General features: G+C 44.2%; 1 protein-coding gene across 1 annotated transcript in view; it reads left to right on the forward strand.

Moving 5' to 3' along the window:
• Positions 1 to 5161: 5161 nt before the first annotated feature.
• The window catches only part of ctbp2a (C-terminal binding protein 2a), a 66112-nt gene continuing 43699 nt past the window's right edge, over positions 5162 to 27574 (forward strand). The window contains exons 1-2 of the mRNA XM_079758467.1: positions 5162 to 5447; positions 25875 to 26073. Of these exons, the coding sequence (XP_079614593.1) occupies positions 26016 to 26073 (58 nt within the window). The 5' untranslated portion in view covers positions 5162 to 5447; positions 25875 to 26015. The remainder of the gene's footprint in view (positions 5448 to 25874; positions 26074 to 27574) is intronic.

A 27574-nucleotide genomic window follows, 5' to 3' on the forward strand; every position in this document is an offset into this window, starting at 1 on the left:
CTCTCTCTTATTCTGTCTCCACGCTCTCATCTATCTCTCTCTATCTCCCTCTCTCTCGCCCTTTCTCACACACATACACACACACGCACACACACACACACACACACACACACACACACACACACACACTGTTTTCCTCTTCCTTTCTCCCTGTTTCTGTTCTGAGCAAGTAACTGTTTACAGCTTTTATGTATGTATGTATGTATGTATGTGTGTGTGTGTGTGTGTGTGTGTATGTTTGTATGTATGTATGTATGTGTGCTTGTGTGTGTGTGTGTTTATATGTGTACGTTAGTATAAGTGTGCATTTGGGTGTGTGTGCGTACGTGCATGCCTGTGGGCATCTATCCATTTGTTTTTGTGTGGGAGAGAGAGATTGAGTGTGTGTGTGTATGTATGCTACTTGTGGGTTTGTTTACATGTGTGTGTGTGTGTGTGTGTGTGTGTGTGTGTGTGTTTGCGTGTGCCTGTGCATGAATCTGTGTGAGTGTATCCATGTGTTTGTGATCATAGCACCCTGTAGTAATCTCAGTAGCATTAGTTAAGGTCTGTCCAATTCTGCGACGGCTGTATCCCAGCATCGTCTGGCCTGACAAGGTGTAGACAGAGTAACAACAGCAATGTCTCTGGTAAATAAATCCTCACATTGAATCACACTCCTCCAGGTATGTTACAATCCATCTAGACGGTTTGCATGGTAATTCATGTGTGGGTGGTATTTTTTTTTAAATTCCATCATGCTTGTCATCAGCAAAGGGCCACAATGAGCAGTCTGTATATGTGACTCCCCCTTCAGGAACATTGAATCAAGCAAATAGAAGCTAGATGAATAGCAATGTATTTTAAGGGTGCATATGTAGCATCTGTTTACGCTGTCTCCGCAAATAAAATATTATTGATTCTAAAGCACATCACAGAAGGATCATACATCTTTAGGTTCATGTTTGATCTTGCCTTCAAACTTAACGTATTTGCTTTAGGTGGTCAGAATTGGCAATTATTTTGTGATTTCCCTCGCTGATTATTTCCTGTAAAGAAATCAAGCGGATCCTACTCTATCTGAATAGTTAATAAATAGTGATGTTTCCTCGATTTTTGTGATTACGAAAATGGATGCTCACGTTTCACTCTTGGTTAAATCTTTTAAAGCTCTCAAACATGTCAAACATGAAAAGAACATGCTTTTATTATAAAAATCCCACATATAGTGGTCTTGAGAGTGTAACATAGAAACAGGCATGGAAACTCTTACAGCATTGACAACGTTCCCTTTTTTCCCTTTGCTTGACGAGCAGCTCCACTTGGCGGGCCTGTGTTGCAGTGTATTTCATCACTGGATTTAATGTCCTCTCGCTTTCATCCAGACTTTTACTTTCTAACCGCATCAACACAGCGTTTAATCTCATTAGGCACGATGGCTAAATCTATCTCATTTCACACATCAAAAGTGCGACCTCAAAAAACGACTGCCTTCGCCCTCTATCCGCTGTCTCTCATAGACTTGCCAAAAAGGCGGGAAAACGCAACGGGGTATTCTAATTGGCAGAGGCAGCTGTGACTCGAGTGAAACAAAGTGACACCAAAGGCTCTGATTTGAGCTTTGTTGGAATCTGTTACCTGTTAGTAATTACTGCCTCTGATTAAAACCAAGGAAACAACTTGTTTTTTCTCTTTTGTTTGCGCAACTGTGTAGACATAACGCTGCTCAGAAAAATCCATTTGATTAACTCTTTAATTAATTTCAGGTCGCTCAGCAGCAGGAGCATCCAAGATAGCTCAATTAAACTGCATAAATCTACATATCATCTTCCCTGTCTGAAAGTAATCAACTAAACTAGCCACACACTTCTCTTAAATCGACACAACTATATAAACAGGAAAAATATAGGCTGAAATATATAGCTTAGCTCAAGCACACTCTTGTCATTATATCGCAAATGATGACCACAGATAACAGTTTCACTTGTTTTCCTTGCCAACTCTTGTATAACCTACATTACATATATTTTTGGTTCTCCAAGGTAAGCCGGTAACTTTGCATCATGTTATTTCTGGAGGCTTCTTGTTAAAAGCTTTTCCGCCGTCATCAAGTGAAACTCTTTGTCTTTGCCGCAACTCCTTGGTATTAGAGAGGAGTGAATATCAGACAATGTGGCTAGTTCCTCTTAATAATTTCTCTGAGAAGAAACTCTGAGAGGGAATATTTACCATGAAGGCATTAATGCAGTGGAACACAATAAGACTTAAGTGCAGGGCGAGACGAGTCGCGCGTGGCTTTTGTTTGAACCCCGTCTAGTCTCAGTGTAAATGGTGGAAGGATATATTTTTCACAGCTGTACGTGCACTTAGTGTAGGAGGAACATGCACAGGCGTACTCTTAAGACATTATTATTGAATGTAAATTACACTCCCATGCGCTGCTCATTAAAATGTCTTGCGTACGCGAAGGCACATTGGGTGTGGGTGTGTGTGTATTTCTTTGTGTCTGTGTGTGTGTGTGGTGGGGGGGGGGAGCTGTCATATTCTCTGTTTAATATAAGCTCCACTGCCACCGCCACTGCTCAAAGCAAGTGCCCTCGAAGTGATGTTGAAGCTAAATTAACGCCACTTACTGCCCCCAGTGTGCCGAAAAGAGGGTGAGATTCTGGCCACTCTAGTGTCCATTATTGACGAGGTACTGCAAGAGTAGCATGTCTGATCATAGTGTTGTCAGAATGGCTATAAATATCAGAATTAGGGGATTGGTGATGATGAGGTGGGCGAGGGAAAGGGGGGTTGGATGAATGGATGGATGAAATGGTGAAGTAAAGGTAGAGTGACAGAAGGACAGTGAGAGGAGGTAACATATTAACACATACCTTTGCTTCATAACATGACAGTATCTCGATAAGCATCACCAGTTGTCGATGATGACTGAGCAGCGGTAACCCATTTGTCGTAACACTACAGTGGCACCTTCACCTCTATGATGAACTAAACACCACATTTATGAGATCAGTACCCAAAAAAATCCCAGAGAAATTCATATCAATATCAAAATCCTATCTCAGTATATCAAACTCCGCCCCAAGATCTGTGGAGAATTCAAACCTGCAGGTGATTCAACTTGTGTGAGTGTCAAAATAAAAGTAAAGGAAGCAAAAATAAAAGACAAAAGACCAAAAAAAAGGAAAGACTTTGCCGCCAGGATACTAAACCAAGGTTGGCGGTGTAAGATATTCATTCAAATGAGGTAAGGAGTGGAGCAGCATAAGAATAACCTGTCTTTAAAGATTAACATAACCCTCTGAGGTGTTATTATATTCCCCCAACCAAGTCAAGACTTCAGCAAGGCATGGAGGCAGCTTCCCCACACCCCCAACCACCCACCGCTCTCTCCTCTCCTCTCCCCGCTCCCCGCTCTGTGTGAGTAACTGCATAAGTCCCTCAAATTTACTAGCACAATCATGAGCCTCCCGTTCACTCTGGAGAAGACGAATCGCTTTGCATTTTAAAAAGGTCAAACGCTCAGATCTCTGCCAGGAGGAACTGAGGGAAGAAATAATGTCTTTCTGTGGAAATATGCGCTTGCACAATACCGCTCCTTTCAAATACCTACAGTACAGTGAACAGATCGGGATGTGTGTGTGTGTGTGTGTGTGTGTGTGTGTGTGTGCGAGCGTGGGTGTGTGTGCTCATGTGTGTGTGTGTTGTCCGTGTGTGTGATGTTTGTGTGTTTGCATGTGTGTGTGAGTGTTGCCCATGTGTGTGTGTGTGATGTTCGTGTGTGCTTGTGTGTGTTGTTGTCTGTATGTGTGTGTATTGTGTGTGTGTGTGTACATTGTCAGTGGGTGTGCTCTCCGTGTGTGTGCTGTCTGTGTGTGTGTGTGGTTGTGTGTGTTTTTTGTCTGCATATGTGTGTATTGTCCGCGCGTGTGCTTGTGTGTGTTTTTCACGTGTGTGTATGTTGTAAGCGTGTGTGTATTGTCCGTGTGTGTGAGATTGCCTCTTACAACTGGAGTATTTATTTAATGATCATATCACATCATAACATGTGAGGAAAAAAAAGGAATGCTGTATTGACTTGTATTGATTTCACACAACCTGATTGTTGGTGATTGATTCATAGGGGAATACAAGTGTGCAAGGTATACGATTATAGCCTAGATTCGATTGTACAATTGGGCATTCGTTATGATGCAGTCATCCGATGAATACTTTAAAACTCATTGTCTATAGTTCATTTATTGTGTAGCATATGACATTTCAACGATCTATTTGCATTAAAGATTGGATCCAACAGAATGTTGCATTATTGTACAATAGAATATCTGAAACATTTATCAAAATAAAGCTAATCTTTCATCATATATATACACATTTCATTGATCTATCGGCTGTATAAGTACAACATGCATTGCAGAACTGCTGTTGCATCAACATTACCAAATTTTAGGTACAACACAAGTTGATGAAATACATACAAATAATAATATCAGAAATCATCTTATGACCATAATAAAGCATCCTTCACTGTCCGTTGTTAGCCAAGTTAACAACGGATCATCTATAGTTGAGTTAGTTACTCAACTATAGATGATACAAATAAGGTCTTAATCCACAGTCTATAAGTATAGTGCCGTCTAGTATGGTATATTAGAGTATAGTAATCTAGCTACCTATCTCACTATCTTTCAATAAATATTAATATTGTCTTATACATATTATTACATAATTTCACACAAGGAATAAAGATGTCAAGTAAACATCACTGGACATCAAAACAAGGCTGCATGATATAGAATATTATGATAGTAGGCCGGCCTATACTATTGTATCAGTAACATCAAAATCAAATGTTTGACAACAAAAGTTGTGGCCTTAACACCTAACCTATCGGAGTTAATTAAACAAATACATTGCACATACATTCAAACGTTAAATGTTAGATTATTGCTGTACTACAACCACATTTTTTCTCTCGCAAAAAAAATGTCCCGCGAACATCTACTGTGGGCCGAGCACAGCACGCCGCTGTCTCGTGGGCGTTGGTGCTCTTTTCCCTTCGGTGTATCTGTGAGCGCGCGTGCACATGCGCGCGTGTAAAAGCGAGGTGGGCAAAGGCTCCGCCTTATTCAAAAAACTGTAGAGAAAAAAAAGGAAAACCTAACTGTCTGATACACCTCTCAATTCTTCCAGGGAGCGGAGTGTTTATGAAGCGTAGAAGTAAACAGTGGACTAATTAGGCAGCCTAGCGAAGAGCAAAACCCACTTTTTTGACACCAAGACTAAGCAACGTTTCCCGGCCGTTGTTTGGGATTAAGTTTTCCTCCATGCCATCTCAAAAGGTGGATCATTATCTCGATCCGAGACAGCAAGGCGAATTTGAAATGCGTAGCCCGCGCGAGGCTGGTTTCTTCTGGAGTCTAAAAGCCGACGTTTGAACTCTCCGTAAGCATCCGCTCGAGGTAGGAGCATTCACCGTTATTGGAGAGCGTTGAGGGAGAATGTGGTGCGGGCTGTTGTTCGGCGGGGTTTAGTTTTGAAAGCTATAACGTTATGCTCACATCGATGTCCATGTGTTCCCTGCGCCATCAGCAAAGAGGCACACGGGGAGGGAGGGGGGAGGCAGGGAGGGAGAGAGGACTGTTTGCAACACGCTAGCTTCCTCAAATCGAATAGTATGCCTGCGAATCCTCTTTTAAAAGTCAAGTCGATTTCCGTTGTTGCACACAAAACCCATAGCAAGATCTAGGCTTTCCTAACTAGCTAGCCGATTTGTGATTGGACAATTAATTGGCAATGAATTACCCCACCCCCCGCCCCCCAGAAGAGTGTGATGTTTAAATACAAGTGCACCGTGTAAGTTTGAATCTAAAGTTTGATCACTCTTCATCTCTCTCTCTCTCTCTCTCTCTCTCTCTCTCTCTCTCTCTCTCTCTCTCTCTCTCTCTGCTCGATATTCTGATCTGATTTATATTCTGATATTTCTCAAATATACTTTTTATTGAATGTACACATTCATCCACTAAATTATAAAAACACAGCCAAATCAGTGTCAATCCTCAAAACATCCATGTGCCTCCCAAAAATCCACAGGAGGATAGTCATCCTTCTACCTCAGTATAGACCCAATTAGCCTACATGCAGGGTAGAGAATAGGGGTAACTCCAATTCTTTCACTTATTGTATTTAGAAGCTCAAGTTGCAGAAGGCTTGAAGTGGAGGACCCATTGTCTGGCCATAGTAGTAGAGGGTTGGGGAGGCACTGAGCTGTATGCAGATGTGCTGCTGGCACTGGACATCTGCTCTCCTTCCCAGGGGTATTGTCACTTGCAGCCTGGGAAACGTAGCGTTTTGCCAGACCTGGGAGAAAGGGCCCTTGTTAATGGCTTTAGCCTTTACTGGTTCTAAAACATACCAAGCAACAGTTAGTTATGATGCTTCTATTGCAGTCTTTTCTCTATTTCTTATTTGATCGCGTGTGTCAGCCTTTTTAATTTCCTGCCCAGAAAACATTTAGATCAGTCGTCCTTATTTGGAGATAATTCTACTTGGCTCAGTATCTCAGCCTTTTTTCTAATAGATTTTTATCATTTGTTCTCTTTGAGTGGTGTTCTTGAATAAGCTGCCAGTTGTGGTGTTCTCACAAGTGATCTTGTCACGTCACGCTGTCAGTGAGCTGCAACAACACGCAACCCTTGTTCAAAAAGCTGAGGAACTCCCCTGCTTTCCTTTAATGTAATTTCCACCTGCACCGCAACAACCCACCAACTACCCCCCCCCCCCCCCCCCCCCCCCCCCCCCCACCCCAATTCCCTCGCCTCCTTCATCTCTGTTGGGGGTTGAACCTACAACTCATAGGTTTGTTGCATGGCCTCACTGTCTTGTGATATGAAAGCCTTGTTGCCCCCCATAACCCCCCAGCCCCTCCACCCTCCCTCTTCCTCGTTTCCTTCCTTCCACACACACACACGCACGCGTGCACACACACGCACACACACACACACACACACACAAGTGTGTCAAGGCGAGTGCATCTCATGCAGAATCACAATGAACATGGCAGCTCCTATCAGGGCCTTTTGATCTCGCACACAAGCAGAGAGGTAAGAAAAAAAGAAATGCGGTGCTTAAATATTTATCACACAACTTGCGCTTGCTGTGTTTGAAAGCAGTGTGTGTTGCTGCTATTTTGTATTAGATACATCCAGGAGTGTAGTTTCTCGCTTCAACAGATGTCCCCCAGTACTGTCAGTAAAGCCACTGGATTGAGGGCAGCCATTAGTGTGCACATTTATGCAGTTTTGGGTGGATTGGCTTCACATGTGCATGGATGTAGTGCCTTTTGTAGTTTTATTTCATTTATTACTGTTAAGTGACTGGCCTGCTGGGAACCAAGAGTGCATCAGGGCGAAGGCACAGGATGGGGTTTGTGTGTGGCTGCTTTTGTCTTTATTTTGCCTACCACCTGTTCTTTTTGTTTCTTCTCTCTCCTTCTTTCACATACTCTCTCTCGCTCTGTCTCATTATGTCTCTGTCTCTGTGTCGCACTCTGGATTGACAGCCAAGATGATATCATGCTTTTTAGGTGTTCAATTTTTGAAAAAGTTATGTTTCGTGCATGTCACTACATGTAATATGCAGTAGAACAGTGATGATTATTTTTTTCTCTTTAAATCTATTACGAACTAGTAATTATTAATTGTGGTGAGCGCAGAGAGGGACAGTAAAAAAAGTGAACATTTTTCGTGCAGATTTGACACTATTTGAGGCCACAGAGAAAGCAAAGCAATTACACATGCTTAATGATATTCTCTGAACCTAATACTCCATTTAACACTGTAATTTGGACGCTGCTGAAATAGCTCTCGTGAATTCTGCTGAGGATTCCCATAATGGCAAAGCCGCTAACTCCTCCTAAAAGTCCCCATAGGAGCTGGCATCAGAGAGTTTTACGGGGGGGGAGGGAGGTAGGGAGAGAGGGAGAGAGGGAGAGAGAGAGAGAGGTAATAGGTGTGAAATGACAGTACGCCATCTGCCAAGGGTCTGAATGTACAGCTTAATGTCACTCAACTACACCATTGGCCACGAATAATAATAATAGACTAATAATAATAGATTGATGGGCCTGGCGTCATGATATTGATTTTTGGGGTTTGTTTATGATTTTTACCGAGCTGAATTGACGTTAGGCTTATCTTCACAAAGGGGATATGTATGTCTGTAATGTATGATCATTTCAACTTTATTACAAGCCGAATGAGATTGAATGTATGAATGGAATCATCAGTCATTCACTCTGTAGGGGTTAGGAGCCGTATCAATTATCAATTATAGGATGGAACTTTATCCTCATATGCGTGTTGTTTCCACTGCACTTTGCTATTTGATATGACAAAAAACAAAAAACTGTGAACAACATGGTCTTCCAATTAGCACATCAAAAGTTGGAAGACGGGTTTTAGAAAAAAATATTTCCCAACTGGCCAGACAGCTTGCTGGTCCTGGCCTTCTAACATCCTGTACATTGTGCAAGGTCCAACCACTGCATCTCTTGCTTGTCACAGTTCAACCCTCATTCCTGGATTATACCTGTGAAACATGCATCAGGGTTTTCTGATGCACATACTCTATACACAGTTTTCCTTGTGTATAGAGTTACTCTTGGTTGTCATAAAGCGGAGTGGAACTTGGATAAACAAGACAGCAGCAGGTGGCGATTGTGTTCCCTGATAAAGCCTGTTTGCCCAGGTTGTTTCCCGCTCTGTGTGTGCGCGTGTGTGCTTGTGCATGCGTGTAAGGCAGTGTGCACTTTGCATGCTTGTATGCTTCCTGTTCTTAACATCAAATATCGGACTATACTTCTTAAAGCATTCATATGTAGGTGGATAATAAATACAATTGGCGTTGATTTCCCTTATTCGCTCACTAGTGTTCGGTCTGCAACACATTTGTCTCATTGTATTGTTCAATGTTTTTAGAGACACACAATTTCTTTGCCTCTGTGTGTGCGGATAGAACAGCAGTGTTTCGTTCTTCAATATAAATGTGAGACGCTCCAGCGGTGAGTAAATTAGTAGCCTGGCTGATTAATCAATTGATTGAAAATGAATCAATAATCGTCGTTCTTATCATTCATCAAGTGAAATTTCCCAGCATCACCCATTGAGCTCTGGCCAAGTAGCAATCTTTATTATGATAAAATGACATTCTAAAGACGATTAATCACACAACATAATAGTTCAGAATAACCAATAATTTAGTCAATAATCGTCCGATGGATGAAAAAAGAAGGACCAAAGGTTTGGCCATGACGCCGTGGCCTGCTATGTGTCTATTTGTCAGTCCGGGGCGGCAGCCATTAAAGTGGGTGAAATATCGACCTCATTACGCAGCAGTGCGGAGGCTCGGGCCCGGCGGTAGCATCGCTGCAGTGGATGTTTACTGACCTCCCTGTACTTAGCACCACGGCAGGAGGTTCCTCCCACCACTTCTCCTCCTAATAGGCTCCCACCTCAGACGCCGCTCCATGCACTGCTCCCTGCCTCACCCCCCTCACCCCAACCCTCTCCTATCCTCCCCTCAATCACCGCCCACCCACCTCCGTAATGACTAGCAGAGTTCTGCTCTTAAAGAAGCTCCTAATTGATCCTGATTGCACACGTGTGGGGATTAGTGTGTTTGAAATTATCGAGGTGGAAGACCTGGGGAGGGGGTTGGAGAAATTGGGATGAGGGATTCAGATGTAAGTGAGGCAGATGGACAATTTGGATATGGTGTATACAGCGCTGTGTGACTAAGGCCCCGTCCACACGGAGCCATAACGGGCGAAAATGATCCGGTTTCGTTTTATGCGGTTCAGGAGTATCTCCGTAAAGATGGATTCATTGCGAAACCGCATCGAGCTGTAGAAACACTCCACAGAAAAAAGTGGAGCGCATCAAGCCTGCGCGCATACAGCCTGCGCGCTGTATACAAACATTCAGTCACGAGGAGATTCAACCTTTTTAAATTGAGCAGAAATACTTTTTAATGTACAGTTAGTAATTACATTTATCAAGGGGCTGTATTTAAAGCTACAAAAAGAATACAAATAAATAAAAAATTCAACGCAACTCTGACGTCGCCCAGCTAGTGGGGGGGCAATTACCATATCGTTTGCGTTTCAGGCGTCCACACGAATCCTAACACGAAACCGCATAGGTCCGGATATATTTGAAACCACCCTGGGACATGGTTTCAGAAATGTGCGGTTTCGGGCCCCGGATCCGCCGGCTCCGACTGGATGGTCGGCCGAAACGCACAAGACTTATGCGGTTTCACCAACCGCTCTGTGTGGCCGGGCCTTAGACTTAAGCTGCAGATATGTACATGTCATCAGCTGCCATCCGCTGTCAAACTGAAGGTGGAGGATGAGGAATGAAGGGAGTGATGGTCCTCTCGCTGTGCACACGTCAATATCAGAGCTCCTGTGTGTGTGTGTGTGTGTGTGTGTGTGTGTGTGTGTGTGTGTGTGTGTGTGTGTGTGTGTGTGTGTGTGTGAGAGAGAGAGAAAGGCATAATGGGAAACCAAAATGCCCGTCCATTCTTGTGCACACGAGTCGCCATGTATTTATGGGCATGCACTTGGGTGTGTGTGTGTGTGTGTGTGTGTGTGTGTGTGTGTGTGTGTGTGTGCAACTCTATTCTACTTTGACAGAAAGGCACGTAGACAAAGCACCATCTGCCCTTAGCAGAGAGTCCTAGGCAGCTCACTGGGACAGAGACGAGAGGCTGTCCGAGGGCATTGTTATGGATGCTGGCTGCCACCAACCACCACCACCATCACCACCACCGCTACATCTGCGGTGGATGCACTCAGCATCCACACTAATGGCTAATAACTGCCCCTCTCCCCTCCCAGATGTCTGCCCCACACAGGAGCAGAACGGAGCTCTGAGACCACTGGCCATTTTAGAAAACAATAGGGAAATAATGGGGAAGCTTTGTGTGTGTGTGTGTGTGTGCGCGTGCGTAAGCTTATATGCATGTGTGTCTGATTCTGTCTTGGAATGGCAACCGGTGTAAAACACGCACGCACACACGCACGCACGCACGCACGCACGCACGCACGCACGCACGCACACACACACACACACACACACACACACACACACACACACACACACACACACACACACACACACACACACGATCCCTTCTCAGACTCAGGGTACAGGAGTATTATGTTTAATTCCACCTTCTCTTTATCTCATCCCCTCTCCCTTTCTATTCACTCTCTTATTCTAGCGCGCTCTATTTTTTTCCAGTCTCAGCATCTCTGAGCTGGCATGTAGGGAGTGGGGCGCGGTGTGGATGGGGGTGTTTAGGGAGGAGGAGGTGCAGGAGGTGGAGGAGGATGTGGAAAGGGTTGCAGTCCATTGTCCCGGCAGGTCCGCTATCGCTGCCAGCTGACAAGAGTTTTGTGCTGGGAGACGGCGCGTCCTGCTGATGTGAGGGAGAGGGAGCGCTGAAAGAGATATCTAAAATGCTGAAGTGGGCCCCGCGCCGGCAGAGGAGATGGCTGTGTTTGTTTGTGCTGAGCGCCACTTTACAGTGAAAACTTTCCCCGGGTAAAATTTGCTGACAGCAGTGAATGGGTGGCTGGGAGGGGAGGGGGAGGGAAGCCAAAAAAAATAAAAGAGCAAGGGTTTGTGTTTTGGGAGTTGCATTGTGGGCACGCACACATGCACACGCTCTGCCGTGGCCATTGTTGGGCTGACATTGATGTTTAGACATGGTGCGAGGAAGAAAGGCAGCGGAGGAATCTAGGTTGCTCTCAAGTTGTTCTGTGAGCCAGCAAAACTATTTAGCCTCCGCTTACGATCCTCTAAAAACGCCAGACCTCGGAGCCATCCAGCCCCTCATGCATATTCATGACAAACCCGCTTTTCTTCTCTGCGCCCTCTGAGATGTGTGTACTTCTCTTCTTTTCCCTCTCTCTCTTCACCCACAGGACCCGTTGCGCTGTGTTTGATTGGCCCTGACATTTGAAAAGGTCCTTGAGTTAAAGAAGAAAAAAGAGGAAAAAAAGTTGTTTTTGACAACTGCGGCAGCACCCTTCTGGTGGAGAAGTAAAAATGACATTTTAAAATGGGAGCCCGGGCCCTGCATATTTAAATGCTAATGGCCCCTGTGAATGTGCTAAGCTAATGGGATGTTTCAATCTGATCTAGTGGCGCTGCGGCGTGCCTTCTTGCACGGCGCCTTCAGTAGTTCGGATAAATGCTCTCTCTGAGCAAAGTACATTAGCTCCTTATTTGCTTATTATGTTCTTGCTGTTGTGTTTTGGATAGAGAAAGAACTGACAATTCTTTTCATGTAGCTACATGTTTGTGTCATATCCCAATACAGGTAGTATACTTAAGATCCCGAATAATGCCCTAAGCTAAAAAAATATTCTGTGTAATGGTCAATTATCGGTCTATATGCATTTTATTGTAATGGTTATGATGCAGATTCGATTTAACAGCGCGGTTTATAACAGTTGAGAGTGTAAAGTGTTGCTGGTGAATTGTAAAGGCCCTTCGGGGTTACCCGCTAAGAAACTCCATATTGAGGCATCACTGCGTTGGTTTATTATCAACTAAGTTGTAGCATTAGCCAGTCAGCGATTGTCAATGAAATCCGGCTGGACTTTGGCCTGCTGGTGTCCACCAATTGGCACTCACTGCTGTTTATTACATCCACAACTGCGATCACAGGATGATCAAGGCCATTGGACACACATTTGTGTTGAATTCGCACCTGTTATGTCTGTTGGGATCTGTGAGTGACCTGCTGCAATGTGCTTTTTTTTTATAGAAGAGTGCATGAAAGTGCATTCGTTTTTTAACTCCTTCAGGAAACTGCAAACGTGGGCATGCTTAAGCTGTTATACATTTCCCACCGAGCTTAAGCTTTTGCAAAAGCTTAAATATGACTTACAAAGTATACATTTGTGTGTCTAACAGACTCTCTTTGCGTGCATAAATGTTGGCGGCGGGCCAAACAGGCAATCTGGCAGGATGCCACCGATCCAATTGACTCCCTTAACGCACTGCTGGGAGAAAGGCTACACTTCCTCCGGATTAAAATGTGACCAGCGGTTTTTAAAATGCTTTACAGTCACCGACTGCGTTTCACGGCAGATTTTTATTTACAGACTCTGTCCGCATTAAACCTGCGCCCCATGTGATAAATTAGCAAAAAGAGAATTGATCAGCCTCTGTTTACAGATTAGAAGTAAGCTAGCCCAGCCCCCCCCCCAAAAAAAACACTTTAGAAAATAAATCTGAACCCCTTAGAAATGTGCTGCAGATGTGCTGGACTTAGGCCAAGTTAACACAGCTTGAGTAACTGCTCTGTGGTGTGTGTGTATCATCCACACACACACACACACACACACACACACACACACACACACACACACACACACACACACACACACACACACACAGCCTCACATGCACAGTGGTCTGTCTTTTGGTTGTTGGCTTGTCGCTTAACACCATTTACAAGGCAGTCAATGACTTTGTGTGTATCCTCACTCTTAGCCATGAAAACAAATAGAGATATAAAGACGGTGTAATCCGCTCGTTACAAGGGTAAGCAAAATATTGACAGAGTGAAGTTATTGGTGCAGGGCGGTGCAGAGCAACACACCCAGTATGAATATGGATAATGTTTTGCGTGCCCCAGGCTAACTCTTTGATTCCTGGCTCTAGATGAGCACAGCAGGGTGCCTTGGCTTTTCCTCCACTCATCCGCTTGTTTGGCACACAGAGAGCTGTTTGATTCCTGATCTCCAACAAAAAGGTTTACTAGTGTGGGTTAATGTTTCACTGGGCTAGGGATAGTCCCCTCTTACTTTACCCTTCCTGCCGTACATGTGGTGACACACTATGATAGGAATACACTCCCCTGTTCGCAATTGGACTTGGAGGATAATCATTCCAAAGCATTCATCTAACCAAATTGAAACAAAATAAGTGATTTTGCACAGTGTGTGTGTGTCTTTGCTAGCTAATAATTGTTTCAGAGAAGAACAGAATCCTCCCTAGTCACTCACATCACGTTTAAAATAAGAGCCTACATTGAGACATACTAGGAGATTGTATCTTTGAGTCCTAAGTACTTGGCCCCAACTGCCTAAATATTAATTTAGCCTTTTACTAATCCTCAACTCAATCTTGTGAGATATGTATTCATCGTAAACAAATAAAAGATTCAGTTTTAGATGGTCTGGCCATTTTCCTCCCTGTAATCCACCCCCTTAAATCTCTCTCTACTCAGCCTGGTATTGATCGAGTCTCTGCGTACATCCCCTGCACACCTGGCCCCTCGCCATGCGTCTGTTTATATTTAACTCTTCATGCTGGCGCTGCCGTTGCTTAACAGGTGGCTGAGGAAGAGAGGGTCTCTCTCTCTCTCTCTCTCTCTCTCTCTCTCTCTCTCTCTCTCTCTCTCTCTCTCTCTCTCTCTCTCTCTCTCTCTCTATGTCTCTGGTTTGTCGGTTGAATACCAGCTGCTGTAAGTACAGGAACATGCCAGTGTAATTAACCCGCCTGATCCATGCGCATATGCATGTGAAAGGTGTGATTTTCTTTTCTTATTTTTTTCATGTTCACCACCATCACCACCATGGATGAAAGAACACGGGCACGTGCACACTCGCATGCACACAGGCACTTGAGCGCGCACGCACGCACACGCACATGCACAAATGCATACCCACAGTGCCAAATGTTTCTCAATATCAGCTCATTGTTGCATTGCTAGGAGACCTGAAGAGCGAGTCAATGTTAGCACTCAGGTGAAATAGCTTTCAACTCGCTTACAAAACATTGGCCTGTCTGCTGTCTCTCTGCTCGTTGGCCTTCACTTCAGTGTTACCAGAGGAACCATGGGAGTATTTTATATGAAGAAGGCACTGAATAAAACCTTCTGGGACTGGTCACCCCCCCTCTCCTCCCCCTCCTCCTCTTTCTCCTCTCCCGGATGCTGGAGGGAGAGCCTTGTACGCCCACCATGGCACCCAGTTCTCAGCTGACGTGTGTGTGTGTGTGTGTGTGTGTGTGTGTGTGTGTGTGTGTGTGTGTGTGTGTGTGTGTGTGTGTGTGTGTGTGTGTGTGTGTGTCAGGCGCACATGCATGCATTCGGCAGTGTTCTCCTAACAGCCCAGCTGAGTCTGACAGATGGAGTCGTTTCACACGCAGACACAGGCAGGATACAGGAAACGGGGCTGTGCGCTGAGTGGTCCAACCGCTGCCATGGTTGCTATTAATCTAGGTCAGCGGTGTGGGGGCTCACGGCCGCCCGGCCTTCGGGGCCAGATTGCCCTTTTCCCTTAACGCACCTTGACTAAACTCTTAGCTTACTCTTTTTCTGCGTTACCTTTTGGCTGGCATGCGTGGAGGAAGGAGATTCATTCTCCTTTGGTCCCTTGTCGTGGCTGCTTCTGGCATGCATGGGTGCTTCTGATCTGGTTCAGTTCAGGGTCTGTTCTTGTGGAACGCCCTGTGGCTTGCACACCATTTGTGCTAGAAGCTTTCTTTTCACTGGAACGTTGGCAACCAGATCAATGCCTTAACTCACGGACTCTGTTTCAACATCCTTGCTTGGGCTGATGGATTTAAGCGCAGTGCTACAGCATACACTCATCAACTTTTCCAGTGAAATACATTCGAAATCAGAGCCAAATGTACTCATGGTTGTAGTCAGGAAGGGGCCCTCTTTACCCCCCTACTCTGAGACTCTGTCTCTGCTGTATTGTTCTTAACTATATATCAAATGGATTAATGTCGTCATTAGGATATTGCAAGTGAAATAAAAGGCTTAACTCGAAAGCTTTGCAGCAGAAGCTGAAGACATGGAAATACCAACTCTTCAGATTAATAGAACAGCATGCATAAAAGTAGATACTGAACTATTCTGTGTAAGAAGATAGTACTCTATTGTTACTGAACTATTCAGTGTAAGGTAAGATAGTACTCTTGCTCTATTGTTACTGAACTATTCAGTGTAAGATAAGATGGTAATCTATTGTTCCTGAACTATTCAGTGTAAGATAAGAAAGTATTCTATTGTTACTTAACTATTCTGTTTAAGACAAGATAGTACTCTATTATTACTAAACTATTCAGTATAAGATAAGATGGTACTCTATTGTTACTTAACAGAACTATTCTGTGTAAGACAAGGTATCTATTGTAACTGAACTAGCCTATGTAAGATAAGATATTATAATATGGTTGTTCAGAAATTCAGAAATGAGTGTGGGAGGGTCTTAGGAAACTGAGCCCATGCCATTTTTCCCCCTCAGGAAAAAAAATAAAATAACATCTGTCCACTTGTGTGAAACATAACCGACTCCCTCAGAGTCACCCTAGGAATTTATTGGGTTGCGTTAACAATCTGAAGAGCTATTTGGCTCTTCGGGCTACCCCTCTTCTGCTAGTGCTGAGCACCAGCAGCTTGACTCCATGTGTACTGCATGTCCATGCTGGGAGTACACTAAGTTTAGTGGAGGGGGAAACTCCCCAGAGAAAGAGTAGTAGCATCGGGCAGTACTCAAACATTTTAATAGTCTAATCATCGTTTCCAGTTGACTCAAATTCTCTCAGTCGAACCATCGTTGGTTTAAAAATGTATAGCCATGTGCATTTCAAGGACCATTAAACAGGTTATAGAGGCTGCTGTGGGCAAGATTTGAGAATAGACAACACAAAAATCCCTATGGTTTTATGCCATTGAGAAGTGCTGCATTCAAGCCACATGGTGGAGCTTCGGTATATGTGATTGACAGGCCAGATGGATTTCCTAAACCAATCAGAGATGAGATGCCCTGATTGGTCAGGAATTTGGCGGGAGCGGTCTCAAAACTAAATTGTGCACAGAAGACGTTCTTACATTTCGTGGACATACTACCTGACAGATGACTGCAATTTTTTTTTCATGTTGTATAGGCTATAAATCTTGCACACATTTAACACATTCTTATATTATCTATTAGATTTCATAGGTTATATTATTATTATATTAATTTGTGTACATTTTATAAACTAGCCTATATTATAGTAAACACTAATGGACTAGTTGACTATATTTCATGTCAAATTTAATGTAGATGCTGAGATAAACGGCACATTGTAATTTGGTGAAAAGTGAATTTGTTTGTAGAGGCGGCTTCCACTTAGCGGAGGCGATGGCCCCGCCTCCAGACAGCTGTTGGAAACCCTGGAATAATCACACCGGATTATAATACTGCTAAATGTCAATGTTTACTCTTTTGCATTGTTCTGATTATTTGATTGTTAAAACAAACAACACTTAGCCATTAGGTACTGTAATTATACAAATGGCACTGGCTGTTTGTTTGAGTTCAGCCTAGTGCTGTATGCTAAAACATCGGTGTTTAGTAGTATTTTTTTTTGGTATGGCCTGCCTTTCAATATTTAGCAATTTGATTGGGAAATGAGAAACAGCATAAATATTGCTCTAAGCAAATATGGATAAATTAAAATCCAAATAGACCACAGTGGCACAGTAGATCAGTTATTCAGCTTTTAAGCCTGTAGGCGTATAAATATTGCAAATAAATAGAGATGTGTGTGTGTGTGTGTGTGTGTGTGTGTGTGTGTGTTTGGCACACTCCCTCGATATAATATGCCTACACAAAACGGTTATCTAAGTTCACGAATTTGTCTCTTCTAGCGTAACATTAAGGACCTGATATGTCTTCCTGACTGCAAGCCTTCATCTCTCTGCAGCTATAAATTGTAACCAAAGCCACAATGTATGACCAAACACCCACATCCTGGCTTGTTATACACTATCCAGTGTTTACCCTAGAAGGTTTTTCAGGCCTGGTGGTAAGCATCATGCATCGGAAAAAAACAAAATTATTATTTGCGTGTGAAGATATACTGACAATATCATGAATTTAAACTGAGTATATCAAGACTTAAAACAAAGTGATCACAAGGAGAGGATGACCTAAAAAATGTGTATTTATTACATTAAAATAAATAGGAACTTTGCATAACATAGCACATCATGAACACAGTGGTGCGTTCTATCTTTCTGTATAGTCCAATTCGAATTTCATTGCTCATTATTTTTATGATTTTAATTATTTTCAGTCAAATTTAGCCTATTATTATTGTGTACTATGTACCTTTACTCTGTATACACAGACTTGCGCAAATGCCACTATTAAACATTCTGTCCACTAGAGGGCATACCTTGTAAATATGAGGCACAAAAGGATGTTATATTAACGCTGCGGCTCAACAGTTTTATTATGGTTAGCCGTTTTGTCTTTGGTGAAAGAGGGCACTAACTCACGACTCGTGTTGTTAGGTCCCCTATGTTTGTCCTAGTCACCATGGGGACTGTGCAAGTTGTAAGACATGGCGGAGGTAACAGCCTAGTCACGTTTCTCAACACACGCTCTCACTGCATCCATAGTTGTACACTACAATCATAGACCATATAATATAATATTGATCATTGGTCTCGATAGCAGTCCGCGCTACACGCCAATGTTTACTTGCACTGTGGTAGATGAAAATAGGTTGCTTTTGATAACATGAAGAGGTGCACTTGTATGGCAACAGTTTTGTTTTGGATAACAACTTTCTACGAAAAGGGTGATAGCCTATTTTATTTATTGAACAGGGAAACGTCTCTAAAACAGACCCACAATCCCTCTCATCCACGAAGAGCCATTCGCTACACTATTTTACACTTGGATTAAAATGTTAAATTCCAGTGTAGTTGAGTCCTCTGATCACATACAATATTTTGGTGAAAGGACGGAGCATAAACTCGTCTTCACTAGGCTGTATAGGTTGAGTATTACATTGGTCTTTTTACTATCATAGTCACAGTGTGGCTGATGATCACCAGGCCTGACATTTCCTGCATTTCGTTTAAGTGTGAGAGTTTTGGAGATAAATGTTCGCTCTCACTCCGCAGTAATTTAAAGGGACTCTGTTAGCAATGGCACTCGCATCATGTTATTCTTATCTCATACCTTTTGGGGTTTAATACATTTTGCCCTGTACAACACTGCTTCCCTCAATACTGCCCAATGCCCATTGGAAGAACTTGAACATAGGAACATAGGCTTGAGTCACGTGATTTGACACGATAATCAATTTGAAATATGAACTGTGTTTATCCGTGAGAGGGATCAGTGTGGTTAAAGATGGAAATTACTGGATGATGGCTCTGAAAGTTGAAAGTGGTGCCAATGTTTAATCATGCGGTTATGGTAAACAATGCCAGGCTTTCTCTTAATAAAGTGATTGTAGAAAAGCAAGGAGGTGTTAAATAGCTGGATAAACCATAACATTGAGATAAGCCAGAAAGTATCTGACAACTGTATCACCCCGAATGTGGACTTTAATATCGGTGGCTCATGGAAGGAATGCGCTCCCTCCATTTGTTTTCCTTTATTAAAAAATAAAATACAGCCTTAATCTGATCTGATCTTCTTTCTCACATGCCACACACACTGTTGTTTGCTGCGTGTCACATTTTTCCAGTGTGCATGACTAGCAGTGTGATGCCGGGGAAGGGGAGGTTAGCTCATGTTTAGCCTCAGCTGTGCTCCGAGGAGTTGCACTGATCCCAACAGATATGTACAGATATCTGTACCGCAACAGACATCTGTATCCAAACAGACATCTGTATCCCAAAAAAATAAAAGAATCGGCTCAACTCAAATATAGGCCGATAATATCGGCCGGCCGATATATATCGGTTCGATCACTAATCCAAACAGATATCATATGTGCCGCGGCCCATGGGCCTGTGTCTTCTGGTGGCTTCCGTTACAAGGCTCGGTGACGGTTTTTGACAAACGGTGAGGAAGGATTGTCCCTCATGCTGAGGATAGCCTCTTGCCTTTGGATCCAATGTCAGGCCATGGTCCCTCCTCCCCCCCAACTTAACCCTTCATGCCCACCCAGCCACACCTCTCTCGGGAGAGCGAGACCCCAGCCAATCTTATAGTAGGGTATACAGTTTTTGTTTATGACAATCCAATGGGGCCTTTATTTTGAAGTAGTCAGGGCTGTTCAACTTCCTCCATGGGGATTGTGGGTTGAATCTCCATTCTATAGAGTTTTTCTATCCTCTTCGTGCCCTTGTTCCTATGAGACGGCTTGAGGTTGGCTCCCATTAGGGAGCCAACAGGAAAGTAGGGCAGAGAGATTAAAGTGCAATAAAGAACTTACTGACACAGCCTTTAGTCAATGTGATTTACCTATACGATCTTGTCTATGTGCATTAATGTGTGTGTGTCTGACTTGCATGTGTGCTTTTTTGTGTGTGACAGTGTTTTTGTGTGTTTGTGCGTGAACCCACATTTGTGTGGGTCGGTATGTGCATCTGTGTGAGACTTAATCGTCTCCTAATAGTTACTATTACTAATAACACAATAGATTCACAGCAATTAAGGAAAATAATTAGAGGCTCTTTCTCACGTCTGTGTTAATGATTGTTTTGCTTTATTTTCCCTCAAACACAGCCCCAATGCTCTTCTTCCATCACAGGTTTTTGATCCCTTATCCAGCAGAGAATATATTGTTGTTGTAGTCTTTGTGGTCCTTTAGATGAAAGGAGAAAGTGGATTGTGCTGGTCTTGATTCCTTAGCCTCGCTTGCCACCACTGACAACATTCCAACGTGTGTGTGTGTGTGTGTGTGTGTGTGTGTGTGTGTGTGTGTGTGTGTGTGTGTGTGTGTGTGTGTGTGTGTGCGCGCGCGCGTGCGTACGTGCGTGTGCGTGTGTTCAGCCCAAGTCAGCAATTAGCAGTAGAGAAAAAAAGCAAGAGTAAAAGCAAGAGAGCCAGAGTAGCACAGTGGAAAAAAGAGAGAGAACCTCTCCCCCCTCCAAAAAAAGAGAGAGTAAGCAAAGCTCTAGGAAATAGGGAGGGAACAGGAAGAGGAGGGCAGCCAAGGTATTGGGCAAGAGATGCAGACAGACGGCCGGGCGACGCTGAATTAAGGAGGGTGGTAACAGTGATGGAGGAGAGGCCGGACAGAGGGGCTCTGGTGTTGGCCAACGCCACTGCACTTCCAGGCTTGGAGAGGCGTGTATAGGCGAGGGGGAGGAGGGGAGGAGCGCTATGGGCATGGGGGAGGGTAGGAGGTATAAATCCGGCATCTGAGTGACAGCTTTATGTGCCCCAACTATCCGATTAATGAGAGAAGGGAAACCTTAACCACTCTCCCGCCCGCTTTCTCCCCCATCCTCGCTCCCTTTAGTTTTCTGCTATCTTGCACTTACAGAATATATAAATCAATGACTTTTAAGTGTTCACTTGAGCGCTTTGATAGATAGCCACTGCAAAATTACCACACACACCCTCAGCCTCATGCTTCCTCTATTTACGAAATGCTCATTTTAAAAGGGTAAAGTGTGTGTATGTGTATGTTTTTTGCATTTTGTTTGTGTGTATGTGTTCTATGTGTGTGTACATTACATTGTGTGCGTGCGTGCATGAGTGTGTGTGTGTGTGTGTGTGTGTGTGTGTGTGTGTGTGTGTGTGTGTGTGCGTGTGCGTGTGAGGTTACGTTTATTGTGTGTGTGGGTATGTTTAAGGGGTTGAGTTTATTGTTTGTGTTTGTTTGTTTGTGTGTGTGTAAGGGGTTGCGTTTACTTGTGTGTGTGTGTGTGTGTGTGTGCGTGTGTGTGTGAGAGAAAGGCTTGAGGAGTTGGTGGATTGGTTTGGGCTTTTAATACTGCTAAAATATATTTTTAAAGAAATGACCTTGTGTTGGTGTACCCAGGCTTTTGCCAGTGAAGGTTCTCTTGATTAGCCAAAAAACAGGAGATTTTGTTCCCTGGCTACAGGCAACACCCCCCCCCCCCCCCCCCCCCCTCTCTCTTCCTTTCCTTTGTGCTGCACTTCCCCTTTAAGGGCCATGTGTCTGAAAAGATCAAGCAGATGCTGTGGTTTCACTGGATTCTGTTCACCTGTTGCCAAATGCACACCTTTTATTTCCACCACTTTCTTCTTTTGGAATGATGTTCTATTTGAAAGCAGACTCAGCCTATAGATCTCTTTGTCTGTCTCTCTCTCTCACGCTGAAAGCTTACTTCAGCCTAAAGATCTCTGTGTATGTCTCTCTCTTTCATTCACCATCTCTCTCTCTCTCTCTATCTCAAGCCCCTTTCACACTACCACCCTGCACTTATCTTTACATTACCCGGAGGAGCTGTATGTGAGAAAAAAAATGTCAGAAATCAGGGCCCGATTTTATTTACTCCCTGCCAGTGCCCAAATCTAATGTCCGATTGAGCCCAGTTGTGAATAGATCAGGTCATCTTCCGGAGAATGCACAGTAGGGCTGGGCGATATATCGATATTTTAAATATATTGATATTTTTTCAAACGCGATATGGAACGAGACCATATCGTCAACATCCATATAATTTAATTTGTGAAGAAATTACAGCACATTTGTTCCAAATAACAGCAGTTTCGAACCGCGCCTGCCGCCTGCTATTTCGTAACTCTGCTTATGTCTCTCCTGCTCTGCCTCCGGCTCACACACACAGTCTCTGCCCCCCCCCCCCCCCCCCCACGTCACTTTTTGAAATCGCGAAACATGGAGTCAGCCGGCAGAAGCGGCTCCGAGGAGCTTGTTTGTAAGCGAAAGACCAACGTCTCCATAGTATGGAAATGGTTTGGATATAAGGTGTCTGACGAATTACAAAACGGTAGGTAGGTATAGTAATAACGGTAACTCCACAGTAACTAACTTCAAGGTTTCTCACTCCGCGAGACCCAAACATAAAACATAAACAAGTAACCTAGCAACGTCGTTACGATTCATAATATTTCGGAGGCGCACACAGCTTTTGGCCGTGATATTATATATTATAATGTTCTCAAATACGAGGCAGTGTCTAGTCCACGGTTTATTCAACCATCAAACTGTATTCAATTCCAAACGGTAGGAATACTAATGGTAAATTACAATGCCCCCCGCCCCCCGTTGACAAATATCGATATTTATCTTATATCGATATTCTGCTTGAAGATATCGAGATATGACTTTTGGTCCATATCGCCCAGCCCTAATGCACAGCCACTAGATTCTACATGCTCTGATAGCAGGGTAGGTGAAGAGAGAAATTCCCCCATGCGACCGGCGCAAAACCATGAGAACACAAACATCTGAGGTTGAGGAAAAAGATATCAGCGCAAAAACAATCATCATGACGGCTGCGACGGTCGACACGGCCATCTTTGATGTGCGTTTTAATAAAAATGCTGTTTCCGCAGCATACTTTTTGCGTAATTTCCTGCCTATTGCACGCCACCCCTCACCTAAACCAATGGTTGTACCAGCTGACACAAACAGTCTCCTGTTTGGTGCTTCATGTGTGAAAAAGGGCAACTCCAGATAATGGCCGGTCCTGATTCTGGACATTGTCCAGAGTTAATATGAGCTAAAGGCTCTCTATCTTCCCCTCCCTCTCTCTTTCTCTCCCTGTCTCTCCCTTCCTCCCTCTCTTTCCTTAACTGTCATTCTCCCTCCCTGCCTTTCCCTCGCTCTCCCCCCCCCTCTGTCCCCCCCCCACCGCCTCCCCCTGCCAGGCATGTCTTCCTCCTCCTTCCCGGTCTCGTTTGAGTCTCTTTCCTCTCTGCCGTCTCTCATGCACGCGTTCCTTTCACCGATGGCCTGCTTGCACCCACTCCTCCTCCTCCTCCTCCTCCTTCTCTCTAGCCTTAAGTGAGTGCCATTATCCTCCTAAACAAGATCTTCCCCCCGCCCGCCTTGCTCCCTGTGCACTCTCACCGCACAAAAGGGAACAGAAGAAGAAGAGATTGAGAGACAGTGGGAAGAAAAAAGCGGTAATGTGAGAAGGCGGAAAACAGTGTAGTTCAGTCGGAGCTGTCTCCCTATCCGCTGGAGAAGGCCCTGCTGAGTGGGTTGGGGGGGGCCGGATGTCTTTCAAAAAAGCTCAAATTATGTCTTTGTGTTTCAAACGGATCCTCTGTCTGAGACAAGTTTAAACCTGAGATACATACAGTGCAGTGAATACGGTTGATGTGTGTTGGGCCTTGTTCAATTGGATTTCAATCAGAGCGATCAATATGTTGCACTACAACGTCAAGTGAACGCGTGTAGGTCAATACGTACCAGAAGGCCATTTCTTTAACCTCTGTTCCGTGTTCTGCTTTTGAAAGAAGCCAGACGATAATAAAAACGTTTTTTATTGCTTCAGCCCTGCAGGTCTGCACCACTGTGGCAAAACGGGCTGGCAGATAATATTAGGTAAAGTCTAGATACAGCTGAGAACCCCCGACACACACGCACGCACACACACACACACACACACACACACACACACACACACACACACACACACACACACACACACACAAACACACACACACTTATTACTTTCTCAACATTGGCTTATGCACCACGGCTTAGTGCTTTCTATCGCAGCCATGCCCAGGCCACCACAACCCCCAGAGTAAAAAGAAGGGCCATTGAACAGCGGAGGGAAGCCCCCTAAGTGTACTGTAGACCCCCGGTTCCAGTAGGCGGCACCCCGGTGTGTCTGAAGCACAGGTACATGGCGCCGGTGTGTTCTGCTTAGATAAACACCAACATAACACCATGGAGGAGCCACAACTCATGCGTGGCCGTCGGCACGTATAGCGGGGAATGTTTACCGTCTCTCCAGTCTGCCACCCTGGAAGCACAAAAAATAGACAAAGGAAAAGACGACAGTTCGCACAAGGTTGACTACGGTATACACAGTGACATTTAGAACGCACGCCCTCCCCTCCTCCATTTTGTAGGGTTTTAGTTACAAGCTGGGCAATAAAAGCGGGACCACCTGCCTTTGACTTTGCTCCTCAGCTGTAAACAATTTCCTCCTCCTGTCATATCGGCGGTGGGGATCAGCGGCTGAATGTCAAGGTCGGGGCGAGACGGCCCCGCGCCGTTTCAACACACAAACGAGCGGAGGACTCACAACGCGAGCTGGCCATTAAATCACCGGCCCCATTAGATGTGTTTCTGCACAGTTTTTTTTGTCTCCTATTGCCCTGAGTGGTTTTTGGTTGTGGCAACGACCTCCCATCTGCTGAAAAACTGCTCTGTGGGATACGTTGCCCTTAAGGTGTCTGTGTGTCTTTATGTATAGACATGCATGCACGCATGCATACACACACACACGTCTGTGTGTGCGTCTTTTTCCCATAGCTTTGGCAAGGAACAATTCTTTATTTATAAGTGGTGCTATATTCTAATATAGTAGTAGGCTGCAACTTCTAGTCTCTGCAATGCATCACGCTGTGAAGTCAGTGAAGAAAACAAGAAGTGTAATGTTGATGTTTTCCAGGCGCTTGTTTTCATTGATATATTACATTGACAAATAGATCTTCAGCTGTATGACGCGTCGTCTGTTGCTCTTTAAAAAAGGCTCCCTCTAGTGGTGATTCGATGCTCTACATTCAGGGGAGTTTTGGGCTGTTTCGGGACGCTGCTGAGCCTGCAATAAACTACTTTGTAATTCAGCTTGCTGACAATCAAATCATCTTTTAGATATGAATTTAAAAGCGTATTTTGAAAAAAGTATCGGGCAAGTTTGTTGTTTATTGTTTTTTTCTTTTAAAACATCACATAATCTGTCTTGAGCAGACCCTTTAGATCTCAGATCCAAAATATGAGTTTGACCTTATTGCTTCGACTCTGAAATAAACAAAACTTTTTATATATTTGCTTTATCTTATCGCTCAGATGAACCAGGGAATACAAACGCAACTCAAAGGCCACAATATCTTTTTCATTTCCATGAAAGTGGAATCTAAGATGAGAATGTGTTCCTTTCAGGTGTGAGACTTCAAAGTGTGCCCTTCAGGGCTTTCCTGTACCTGGCGGCCCCGTCACTGTGGAGCTGACTGGCTAGTGGAGCGCAGACAGGAGGGCGGAGATCCGGACGAAGCAGAGAGAGGCCCCTGGAGCGGTGAAGGGATGGCGCTGACGGACAAACACAAAGTGAAGAGGCAACGGCTGGACAGGATCTGTGAAGGTGAGCAGGGCAATCCTACTGCCCTTCTCCTACTTTATCCTTCTCTTTTCTTTTTATCCTCCTCTTCTCCTCCAATTCTCTTCTCCTCTCCTCCTCCTCTCCTCTTCTCCTCTTCTCCTTTGCTTCTGTTCTCCTTTTATTTTCCTCCTCTTCTACTGCTCATATCTTCTCCCTCTCTTCTCCTCTTCTCCCCCTCTTCTCTCTTCCTCTTCTCTTCTCTTCTCCCCTCAAATCTTCTCCTCACCTCCCCTCTCCTCTTCTCCTTTTTGCCTCCTCTTATCTTCGTCTCTTTTTCTTCTCTTCCTCTTCTCCTCTCCTCTTCTTCCCCTCTTCTACACTCTTTTACTGCTCATATCTTCTCCTTATCTTCTCCTCTTCTCCTGTGCTTATATTCTCCTCTTCTTCTCTGCGTCAACAGAGATGGCTCCTTCCTCCTTCTCGGTTTAACATTCTCTCATTAGCTCCTGCTGCGTTTTCCATATGTAGGCCCGGGAATGCTCTGCTCGTTCCTAGGGGCGACCTTCACAGGAGTACCGGTGCACCAAAGAGAAGCACCAGCCCTTTCTAGATAAAAGTATGACATCCCGTCCATAGCGTGAAGATATATTCGTTGGTGCCTTCCTGATCCTTAGCTTAAATTGAGGTGGTGCAAAGCTTGGAAGTCTACAGCAGAGAATGGTGTGCTGATGGTAAGTGCTGTCTCTCTCCAGTCACATTGGGACCGCACATTTTGCATTGAAATGACAATACAGTAGAAAAGGTCGCTTGCGAAGACAATTGGGTGCTCCTCAATGCAGTTGATTTAAAATGCTGATTCTGTAGAACTTTTAATTGAGTACCAGGAAAACGGTATGTACATGCACATGCAGACAAGCTAGGGAGTCATTTTAGATTTCAGTGCTGATGAACTTTAGCCTGGTCCTACCAGACTCCCGAACTTCATTTCATTTGCACAGAGTCTGGACCCACTCAATTGACTAACGTTAACTCACTTGAAGGCGGGTGTCTGTTGAAGTTTAAAACTATTGGATCTGCCCAGTGCCGCTCTGGATGTGGCATAACCAATTGCTAACGTTTGGTCGTGACGTATGTCATGCGCAGGGACTGGCCGGGAATCACGTTGCGCGCAGGCTGTAAACAAACCAAACACTGTGCGTGAAGATGTCCGTCAACGAGAGCTGATTTTAACTTTATCGTTCTCAGTCACTCCCTCTGTTCGCTGATTGGACGCACAAAATTTGGATGGAGAAAACCCGCGAATATACCACGAACCCAGACGTTGTACTGAAGGGAAATGAAAATTGAGCGGAAGTACTTAGGCGGGCGGAGCCAGGCTAGATGAACTTATGTTTTGGTGGTAAAATCTATTGGCTAAAGACTTCACCATGGCAATGATAATGCAGGTTTCAGTAGTGCTGAGGTTATCCAATAGTAGAGAAGTTGTCTCTGATGGCAAACTGCTTGCCTGGGTAGTTTTTCAAACAGAGGAAAATACAGAAAG

This window comes from Pollachius pollachius, assembly GCF_949987615.1.
Source record: "Pollachius pollachius genome assembly, chromosome: 2".
Lineage (NCBI taxonomy): Eukaryota > Metazoa > Chordata > Actinopteri > Gadiformes > Gadidae > Pollachius > Pollachius pollachius.